At 46.1% G+C, this 11,771-nt stretch overlaps 1 protein-coding gene across 1 annotated transcript; it reads left to right on the forward strand.

The window, feature by feature from the left end:
- The first annotated feature begins 400 nt into the window (after window positions 1–400).
- Window positions 401–2,229, forward strand: LOC138680615 (uncharacterized). The gene is made up of 2 exons (XM_069767944.1): window positions 401–552; window positions 1,093–2,229. Exons 1-2 carry the CDS (start codon window positions 407–409, stop codon window positions 2,069–2,071), a joined length of 1,125 nt encoding a protein of 374 aa, XP_069624045.1. The 5' UTR covers window positions 401–406; the 3' UTR covers window positions 2,072–2,229.
- The last annotated feature ends 9,542 nt before the right edge of the window (window positions 2,230–11,771 follow it).

The raw sequence follows: 11,771 nt of genomic DNA on the forward strand, positions 1-11,771 counted from the left end.
CTGGACATAGTTCATGTTCATCTTGCCCTGCTAAATATTTTTCTTGGCCTCATACTCCGTCCAGAGGGTTGTTGTCCCTTGTCTTATTTTTAGATAATTTTGAGCATTATTCTCATTATAGCACAAGTCATTTTCCTTTCCTATCCTAGCATATCTTACCTAATGTATGTTTGCAAGAACAGGGTTCTCTCTCCTCTCTACCAGTCTGATACTGTCAAGTTATAAACTGTGGGCGATATATAGACCTCTGCATGTAACCCCTTTATCATCTGACTCACCATGGAAATTATTGTGCTATAGCCACTTTTCGCTTTAACAATACAAATATGTCTGACAACTGGACTAAGCTATGTTCAGAATGATATAGAACATTATTTGTGCCCTTGTAATTGCAGTGGATGATGTTATGACAAGATGGCGCAGCATCCGGGACCAATACCGGCGGGAAAGACAGCAGTGGGCTAGGAGTGGGTCAGCAGCCCCACTGAAGAAGAGGAAGTACATATATTACGACCGTCTTTCCTTTTTGGATGCCAGTATGGATCTTAGGCAGTAAGTACAAACCACTCTAGACATTTGTAATTAAACTAAATCTTATTTTTTTTTGTGGATTAGGGTTATGACATTGCAAGTTCCATGTAAGGATGTGTCAATATAGTGCCAACAATAATGTAAACAAGCATAAATTCCAATAGGGTCCTGGAGGAGAGAGGACCCTGGCCGCCAGGCATCCCAAGATTCAACAAGGGATGGGTGAGAATGTAGTATGCGAGTTTAGAGATGTTCAGGCAGTGTTTTGTGGTATGGGTTGTTACTGCATGTTATCTTATTGTTTGAAGAGGTGGTTGTGCCTGGTTTTTGTGTAGCTTGAAATGGTATGCCACATTATGATGTGTCGTGATAGTGTTTGTTACATTTGTGGGGCTCTCCAAGACAAATCTTGGATATTCTTGTGTGAATATGAGATAATAGGGGAGTAGAGAAGGAGATGTTGTGCTGCTGTTTTTTTTTTTTTTTTATTTTAATATTGCACACCGATGTCTAATTAAACAATGTCAAAATAATAATTTTATTTTATTGTTTTCTTCACAGAACACAGTCAAACCTCACAGAGAGGGAAACCGGATCAGAATCAGACCCTATCATTGATCCTGTAAGTGTTGAGGAAGAGGTTGCAGGACCATCTGTGGCTGCATCAGGATCCATCATTGAGGACCCATCAGCAGCATCATCACTGCAGGCAGCAGCAAGTGATGAAGATGCTGCACCACCACCCTCAGCAGCACATGTACCAAGGCCTGTGGAACATGGGCACAGCAGCAGCCCTACAGGCCCACTGGTGTCATCCCCACAGGCAGCTGGGCCTTTACGGAGATCCCGGCGAAGGAGAGAGCTTGAAGGCAGAAGAAGTGAAGTTGATGCTGGGGTCCTCAACTATTTGGCCAGGGCAGCCACAGTTGATGGCGAGGAGGCCTTTGCCCGCAGCCTTGCCCGATACCTTAGACCCCTTCCCCGTGAGGTGAGGCTACGTGTGAGAGGGTGTATGCAAATCCTGATTGATTTAAGCACCCCTCCAAATAACCCCTATGAGGTTTTTGAATACCTGGAGCGAAGGCAGCTTGGCCAAACAAACCTCTTGCGCCTTCAATTCCCTCAACAGGAGCCAAATCAATCAGGATTTGCTGCACCTACTCCACGTATGCCTCCCCTTCAACCACTCCCATCCCAAAATCTACAAAGGCCATTAGAGTACCAAATGGCAGGCTTCAACCCCCAATCCCAATATGGCCACTTCTCCAGACACAGTGATGTTGGCTGGTCCCAACCTGGGTTTGGACAACATGGCCATTTTGGGTTGGGGTATGATGCAAGGCAATCTGTACCTCAGCATGATGCCCAGAGCCAAATGGCTTTTGGTCAACACACATCTGGCCAATATGGACAAGGCCAGTATTCTGGGCCGCAAGCCACTGCATCCTCACAGGATGAACTGCCATCGGCCCAACAAAGGCCACCAGACCAGGACCCAGAGCTGCTAACATCTCCCCCACCAACTTACAGGGATCTGTAATTTAGTTTTGTTTTTTGTGTTTTGTTTTGGTAGCTGGCTACCATGTTAATGTTGTGTTTTCAAAACATTTCCACTTTGTTGTGGATCCTTGGTATAAAGCAACCCATAAAAAAGGCTTATCAAAACCATATGGCAAAAATATGGGGTTAACAACCAAAAAAAAAGGGTTGCAAAGTTAGTAAAAAGCTTACAAAAAAGCCAATTGATGTTTGTAGACGAATCATTTTTGCATCACACACATATTCAGAAAACAGAAACATATGGTCATTAAGGAAAAAAACACACACAGTACGTTTTCAGTGGTTGATAATAATATATTACAAAAACATATCTTTAAAATAACAAAAATCACAACTGAGAAACAGCATAATCTTGCCAGGGAGTAGAACCCTGAGGAGAAACAAAATAATTGGTCAATACATCCCTAACTTTGATACCAGAAAGGGGACGGCGCGGAGGTGGGCCATGTGGTGTTGGACTACTGACACTACGCAACATGTGTTCATCATTACCATCTGAGAAGCAATCATGTATGCGGGTATAGTTGTGCAAAATTACTGATGCTTTGATTACTTCATTGACTGTAGCCTCACTGAGCTGCATGGCAGTCTGTAGGACACGCCATTTGGCCACCAGAATACCAAAGGCGCACTCCACCAGTCTGCGCGCCCTAGAAAGGCGCAAATTAAATATCCTCCGACGGTGATCCAGGTGGCGCCGGGGATAAGGCCTCATGACATGTCTGGTGAGTTGGAAGGCCTCATCTCCAACCAAAAAAAAAGGCAGTGCTTCTGCAGTGGAGCCTGGGAGTTGTTGTGGTGGTGGGAGGTCTAACTGGTTTTCACGTAGCCGCCGACCCATTATAGACGAATTGAAGACCCTAGAGTCTCCAATTCGTCCATAGGCCCCAATGTCTACAATTATAAACCTGTAGTTACTGTCAACTACAGCTAACAGAACTACAGAGAAAAACTGCTTATAGTTGTAGAATTGGGAGCCAGAGTTCGGCGGCTTACGTACCCTAATATGTTTCCCATCCACCGCTCCAATGCAGTTTGGGAAGTCACAATTGACCTTGAACCCACGGGCTATTTTGAGCCAATCAGCCTGTTTGGGCTCAGGCATCACAAGGTCCTTAAGTCTATCCCATATTTGGCGACAGGTTAACCGCACAATGCCAGAAATGGTGGAGCGGCCAATCAAAAATTCAAGGTGGAGACCCGCAAAGGACAATCCAGTGGACAGAAATCTGTAAGTGAAACAAACACAATAAATTAGGTTTGTATCAAGAGTGCACACAAAACATGAATAAGCACAATCATATTTGCATTTGTGGCCTACTAAATTAACACTGAAATGGGAAAAATGGCCTTAAGGGGCTGAAATATAACAGTTACGTCACGTTGTCACATCTGCTTTGGCCTTAATGTACACATATTATGGATAAAAATTTAAAAAAGAAGAAACATTTATAAAAAAGATCATCAACATACAGTATGTGAGGATGGAGAATACATACCGTAACGTGAGGAGAAGACGCTCCTCAGCAGAGATGGCTTTGCGCAGCCTTGTGTCCTGAAATGTTATTCCTGGGCGTAATATCTCCAACAATCTGTCAAAGGCTTGTATAGACATGCGACAGTACAGATAAAACTTGTCTGGATGTTCCCGCAGAGCTGTATATATCCGATGAAAATGGCCTTTAGTGAGGCGTTTAGTCAGAAGAGGATGCACCCACATTCTTCTGCTCCTCCTTCGCGGATCCACAATCACAGTTTATGGGTGCCCAAACCGATGAGACAATAGCCAGTTAAACAAAACACGCTGCGTTGGGGTGAACTGCAGGTGGTCAGACATGGTCAAAATGTTACAACAACACTCCAACAGTTGCAAAACCACAAAATGACCACATGGGAGTGAGACACCTGTTGTAGAGGCCTTAAATAGAGTTGATGAGGGTAATTTAAATCAATTCCATCCGCCAAAACCGTTATATGTCCATTTTGTCAGGTTGCGTGAAAAATACGCATTACGGTGGGCATACGGATTACATACGCAACATTACATGCGCAAAATACGCGACCACACCTTGCCTACGGAGTTCTTACGGACCACCGTATTTCTAATTTTGGAGCGTATTACGGCCGTAAAATACGGACCGTATTCTTCAACGCTGAGTGTGAGGCCGGCCTAATACAGTGGCCCAGTGTCATGCTGTTGCTGCCGCCGCCTCTCCCCACTGCAGCTCGCCGGGTGCGCGCGTGCGCGTCGCATTCAGCTCTGTGCGTGCGCACATCTGATTCCTCTGTTGGCGCTCTTTCCTGTCCTCTCCGTCATCCTGGAGGACTGTAACCCGGAAGTAGCTCCCATGCTGCTATGTAAACTGCTTCTCTGTGCCTGATGTTCATTTGTGTTTACAAGTGCTTCTGGCCACCTGTGGTCTCTGTGCGTTCCTAGCTGTCTGACTTTGGGTCTCCTCCGCCCTCTGCAGTGCCTGCCTGTTTCCTGTGTTCCTGCCTTGTTCCTTCAGTTCCTTTTCCTCTGCGGTACCTGCCCGGCTCCTATATCTTTTCCTTGCTCCCGTCAGCCTCGGTGTCTCCATATTGTCCTGCCAGCCTCCGTGCCTCCGTAGCGTTCCCATCTTCTCCCTTGTCTCAGTAGTTCCTTTCTGTGCCCTCTTTCCCTTTGTGCCTGCTGTGTTCCCATCTGTTCTCAGTCGACCCTCCAGCTTCCGTGGCGATAGTCCCTCACGGGCCTGCCCCTAACTCTCCCTGTATAAGGGGCGGTCCACCTGGTCAGCTCGTCCGAGAGGGGTTCGTCATCACGGTCCAGTGGGTCCACTCTCCGTTTTTCACTGTTTGAATCTACATGCTCTGATCGGACTGCACTCGGGTGACATCCGAGTGCAGCCATATTCTTACAGCGTCACACCCAGATTTATTCACTAGTCTCCCTGAAGAAGTAAAGAGTGCAGATTAAAATTTTCAAATCTGTATCAGTGGCAGTCCTGTGTGTGGCACCTGTCTCAAATTGTGTGCCACATTAAACCTAGTGTGTAATACTGGGTCAGATTTCTTTTAAATTCTCCCTGAAAAAAAAAATTGTGGGAGATTAAGATTGGCATTTCTGCTTCAGTGCCACTCCTGTGTGTGCCACCTGTCTCAAATTGTGTGCCACATTAAACCTAGTGTGTAATACTGGGCCAGATTTCTTTTACATTCTCCCTGAAAAAAAAAATAGTGGGAGATTAAGATTGGCATTTCTGCTTCAGAGTCACTCCTGTGTGTGCCACCTGTTATGACCTGGTGGTCAGGACAATAATGGACCTGGTGGATAAGAGCACACGGAATGACCTGATAGTTACTGATAATATAGGACGAGCTCTGGGACGTGGGAACTCTGCTGACCGCAATCCCTAATCCTATCAACCACACTAGAAATAGCCGTGGATTGCTCCTAACGCTCCCTATGCAACTCGGCACAGCCTAAGGAACTAGCTAGCCCTAAAGATAGAAAAATAAAGCCTACCTTGCCTCAGAGAAATTCCCCAAAGGAAAAGGCAGCCCCCCACATATAATGACTGTGAGTAAAGATGAAAATACAAACACAGAGATGAAATAGATTAAGCAAAGTGAGGCCCGACTTACTGAACAGACTGAGGATAGGAAAGGTAGCTTTGCGGTCAGCACAAAAACCTACAAAAAGACCACGCAGAGGGCGCAAAAAGACCCTCCGCACCGACTCACGGTGCGGAGGCGCTCCCTCTGCGTCCCAGAGCTTCCAGCAAGCAAGACAACAAATTAAATAGCAAGCTGGAAAGAAAAATAGCAAACCAAAGAAATACAAGCTGGAACTTAGCTACTGCTGGGAAGACAAGTCACAAGAACGATCCAGGAGTGAACTAGACCAATACTGGAACATTGACAGGTGGCATGGAGCAAAGATCTAAGTGGAGTTAAATAGAGCAGCCAGCTAACGAATTAACCTCGTCACCTGTGGAAGGAAACTCAGAAACACCCATAGCCACCAGAGAAAGTCCATGGACAGAACCAGCCGAAGTACCATTCATGACCACAGGAGGGAGCCCGACAACAGAATTCACAACAGTACCCCCCCCCTTGAGGAGGAGTCACCGAACCCTCACCAGAGCCCCCAGGCCGACCAGGACGAGCCAAACGAAAGGCACGAACCAGATCGGCAGCATGAACATCAGAGGCAAAAACCCAGGAATAATCTTCCTGACCATAACCCTTCCACTTGACCAGGTACTAGAGTTTCCATCTCGAAATACGAGAATCCAAAATCTTCAACACCACATACTCCAACTCCCCCTCAACCAACACCGGGGCAGGAGGATCAACGGATGGAACCACAGGCGCCACGTATCTCCGCAACAACGACCTATGGAACACATTATGGATGGCAAAAGAAGCAGGAAGGGCCAAACGAAATGACACAGGATTGATAACCTCAGAAATCTTATACGGACCAATGAAACGAGGCTTAAACTTAGGAGAGGAAACCTTCATAGGAACATAACGAGACGACAACCAAACCAAATCCCCAACACGAAGTCGGGGACCCACACAACGCCGGCGGTTAGCGAAACGTTGAGTCTTCTCCTGGGACAATGTCAAATTGTCCACCACATGAGTCCAAATCTGCTGCAACCTATCCACCACAGTATCTACACCAGGACAGTCCGAAGACTCAACCTGCCCTGAAGAGAAACGCGGATGGAAACCAGAATTTCAGAAAAACGGCGAAACCACAGTAGCCGAGCTGGCCCGATTATTAAGGGCGAACTCAGCTAACGGCAAAAAGGACACCCAATCATCCTGATCAGAAACAAAGCATCTCAGATATGTTTCCAAAGTCTGATTAGTTCGTTTGGTTTGGCCATTTGTCTGAGGATGGAAAGCCGAGGAAAAAGACAAATCAATGCCCATCCTAGCACAAAAAGATCGGCAAAACCTCGAAACAAACTGGGAACCTCTGTCAGAAACGATGTTCTCCGGGATACCATGTAAACGAACCACATGCTGGAAAAATAATGGCACCAAATCAGAGGAGGAAGGCAATTTAGACAAAGGTACCAAATGGACCATCTTAGAAAAGCGATCACAAACCACCCAAATGACCGACATTTTTTGAGAGACGGGGAGATCCAAAATAAAATCCATAGAAATATGCGTCCAGGGCCTCTTCGGGACCGGCAAGGGCAGAAGCAACCCACTGGCACGAGAACAGCAGGGCTTAGCCCGAGCACAAGTCCCACAGGACTGCACAAAAGAACGCACATCCCATGACAAAGACGGCCACCAAAAGGATCTAGCCACCAAATCTCTGGTACCAAAGATTCCAGGATGCCCAGCCAACACTGATCAATGAATCTCAGAGATAACTCTACTAGTCCATCTATCAGGGACAAACAGTTTCTCTGCTGGGCAACGGTCAGGTCTATCAGCCTGAAATTTTTGCAGCACCCGCCGCAAATCAGGGGAGATGGCAGACAAAATTACCCCCTCTTTGAGAATACCCGCCGGCTCAGGAACACCCGGAGAGTCAGGCACAAAACTCCTTGACAGGGCATCAGCCTTCACATTCTTAGAGCCCGGAATGTACGAAACCACAAAATCAAAACGGGAGAAAAATAACGACCATCGAGCCTGTCTCGGATTCAACCGTTTGGCAGACTCAAGATAAGTCAAATTCTTGTGATCTGTCAAGACCACCACGCGATGCTTGGCTCCTTCCAGCCAATGACGCCACTCCTCGAATGCCCACTTCATGGCCAACAACTCTCAATTACCAACATCATAATTGCGCTCAGCAGGCGAAAACTTTCTAGAAAAGAAAGCACATGGCTTCATCACTGAACCATCAGAACTTCTTTGCGACAAAACAGCCCCAGCTCCAATCTCAGAAGCATCAACCTCAACCTGAAACGGGAGCGAAACATCTGGCTGGCACAACACAGGGGCAGAAGAAAAACGACGCTTCAACTCCTGAAAAGCCTCTACAGCTGCAGAAGACCAATTGACCACATCAGCACCCTTCTTGGTCAAATCAGTCAACGGTTTAGCAACACTAGAAAAATTAGCAAAGCCCAGGAACTTTTGCAGGCTCTTCACAGATGTCGGCTGAGTCCAATCGTAAATGGCTTGGACTTTAACAGGGTCCATCTCGATAGTAGAAGGGGAAAAAATGAACCCCAAAAATGAAACCTTCTGAACTCCAAAGAGACACTTTGACCCCCTCACAAACAAGGAATTTGCACGAAGGACCTGGAACACCATTCTGACCTGCTTCACATGGGACTCCCAATCATCCGAAAAGACCAAAATATCATCCAAATACACAATCAGGAATTTATCCAGGTACTCTCGGAAGATGTCATGCATAAAGGACTGAAATACCGATGGAGCATTGGAAAGCCCAAATGGCATAACCAGGTACTCAAAATGGCCCTCAGGCGTATTAAATGCTGTTTTCCATTCATCGCCTTGTTTAATACGCACAAGATTATACGCCCCTCGAAGATCTATCTTGGTGAACCAACTAGCCCCTTTAATACAAGCAAACAAATCAGACAGCAACGGCAAAGGATACTTAAATTTGACTGTAATTTTATTGAGAAGGCGGTAATCAATACAAGGTCTCAAAGAACCATCCTTCTTGGCCACAAAAAAGAACCCTGCTCCTAACGGTGATGACGACGGGCGAATATGGCCTTTCTCCAAGGATTCCTTTATATAACTCCGCATAGCGGCGTGTTCTGGCACAGATAAATTGAACAATCGGCCCTTAGGAAACTTACTACCAGGAATCAAATTAATTGCACAATCGCGATCCCTATGAGGAGGTAGGGCACTGGCTTTGGGCTCATCAAATACATCCCGATAATCCGACAAAAACTCTGGAACTTCAGAAGGAGTGGAAGACGAAATAGACAAAAATGGAACATCACCATGTACCCCCTGGCAACCCCAGCTGGACACAGACATAGATTTCCAGTCCAATACTGGATTATGAACCTATAGCCATGGCAACCCCAAAACGACCACATCATGCAGATTATGCAACACCAGAAAGCCGATATCCTCCTGATGTGCAGGAGCCATGCACATGGTCAATTGGGTCCAGTACTGAGGCTTATTCTTGGCCAAAAGCGTAGCATCAATTCCTCTCAATGGAATAGGATACTGCAAGGGCTCCAAGAAAAAACCACAGCGCCTAGCATACTCCAAGTCCATCAAATTCAGGGCAGCGCCTGAATCCACAAATGCCATAACAGAATAGGATGACAAAGAGCAAATCAGAGTAACGGACAATAGAAATTTAGACTGTACAGTACCAATGGCGGCAGGCCTAGCGAACCGATTAGTGCGCTTAAGACAATCGGAGATAGCATGAGTGGAATCACCACAGTAAAAACATAGCCCGTTCCTACGTCTGTGTTCTTGCCGTTCAGCTCTGGTAAAAGTCCTATCACATTGCATAGGCTCAGGCCCATGCTCAGATAGTACCGCCAAATGGTGCACAGCTTTACGCTCACGCAAGCGTTGATCGATCTGAATGACCAAAGACATAGACTCATTCAGACCAGCAGGCATGGTAAATCCCACCATGACATCCTTAAGGGCTTCAGAGAGACCCTTTCTGAAGATTGCTGCCAGGGCACATTCATTCCACTGAGTGAGCACAGACCACTTTCTAAACTTCTGACAATATATCTCCGCTTCATCCTGACCCTGACACAGAGCCAGCAAGATTTTCTCTGCCTGATCCACTGAATTAGGTTCGTCATAAAGCAATCCAAGCGCCAGGAAAAACGCATCAACATCACGCAATGCCGGATCTCCTGGCGCAAGGGAAAATGCCCAGTCTTGAGGGTCACCACGTAACAAAGAAATAATGATCTTTACTTGTTGATCAGGGTTACCGGAGGAGCGAGGCTTCAAGGCAAGAAACAATTTACAATTATTTTTGAAATTCAAGAACTTAGATCTATCTCCAAAAAACAAATCAGGAATTGGAATCCTAGGCTCTGACATCGGATTCTGAACCACAAAATCTTGAATGTTTTGTACCCTTGTAGTGAGATTATCCATCCAAGAGGACAGACCTTGAATGTCCATGTTTACACCTGTGTCCTGAACCACCCAGAGGTAAAGGGGAAAAGAGAGACAAAACACACTGCGAAGAAAAAAAAATGGTCTCAGAACTTCTCTTATCCCTCTATTAAGATGCATTAGTACTTTGGGCCACCTGTACTGTTATGACCTGGTGGTCAGGACTATAATGGACCTGGTGGTTAAGAGCACACAGAATGACCTGATAGTCACTGATAATTAAGGATGAGCTCTGGGACGTAGGAACTCTGCTGACCGCAATCCCTAATCCTATAACACACACTAGAAATAGCCGTGGATTGCGCCTAATGCTCCCTATGCAACTCGGCACAGCCTAAGGAACTAGCTAGCCCTGAAGATAGAAAAATAAAGCCTACCTTGCCTCAGAGAAATTCCCGAAAGGAAAAGGCAGCCCCCCACATATAATGACTGTTAGTAAAGATGAAAATACAAACACAGAGATGAAATAGATTTAGCAAAGCGAGGCCCGACTTACTGAACAGACTGAGGATAGGAAAGGTTGCTTTGCGGTCAGCACAAAAACCTACAAAAAGACCACGCAGAGGGCGCAAAAAGACCCTCCGCACCAACTCACGGTGCGGAGACGCTCCCTCTGCGTCCCAGAGCTTCCAGCAAGCAAAACAATAATAAAAGTAGCAAGCTGGACAGAAAAATAGCAAACCAAAGAAAAACAAACAGGAACTTAGCTTCTGATGGGAAGACAGGTCACAAGAACGATACAGGAGTGAACTAGACCAATACTGGAACATTGACAGGTGGCATGTAGCAAAGATCTAAGTGGAGTTAAATAGAGTAGCCCACTAACAACTTAGCCTCGTCACCTGTGGAAGGAAACTCAGAAACACCAAGAGGAAGTCCATGGACAGAGCCAGCCGAAGTACCATTCATGACCACAGGAGGGAGCCCGACAACAGAATTCACAACAGGAGACCCAGCTTTCTCACACTGGGCCCTACATTATGCAGCAAAATTTGTTGGTAGTCTTTAGACTTCATAATGCCATGCACAAGGTCAAGCAGTCCAGTGCCAGAGACAGCAAAGCAACCCCAAAACATCAGGGAACCTCCGCCATGTTTGACTGTAGGGACCTGTTCATTTCTTTGAATGCCTCTTTTTTTCTCCTGTAAACTCTATGTTGATGCCTTTGCCCAAAAAGCTCTACTTTTATCTCATTTGACCAGAGAACATTCTTCCAAAAGGTTCTAGGCTTTTTCAGGTAAGTTTTGGCAAACTCCGGCCTGACTTTTTTATGTCTCGGGGTAAGAAATGGGGTCTTCCTGGGTTTCCTACCATACAGTCCCTTTTCATTCAGACGCAGACGGATAGTACCGGTTGACACTGTTGTACCCTCGGACTGCAGGGCAGCTTGAACTTGTTTGGATGTTAGTCGAGGTTCTTTATCCAACATCCGCACAATCTTGCGTTGAAATCTCTTGTCAATGTTTCTTTTCCGTCGACATCGAGGGAGTTTAGCCACAGTGCCATGGGCTTTAAACTTCTTGATGACACTGCGCACGGTAGACACAGGAACATTCAGGTCTTTG

This window comes from Ranitomeya imitator, chromosome 5, assembly GCF_032444005.1.
Source record: "Ranitomeya imitator isolate aRanImi1 chromosome 5, aRanImi1.pri, whole genome shotgun sequence".
Classification (NCBI taxonomy): domain Eukaryota; kingdom Metazoa; phylum Chordata; class Amphibia; order Anura; family Dendrobatidae; genus Ranitomeya; species Ranitomeya imitator.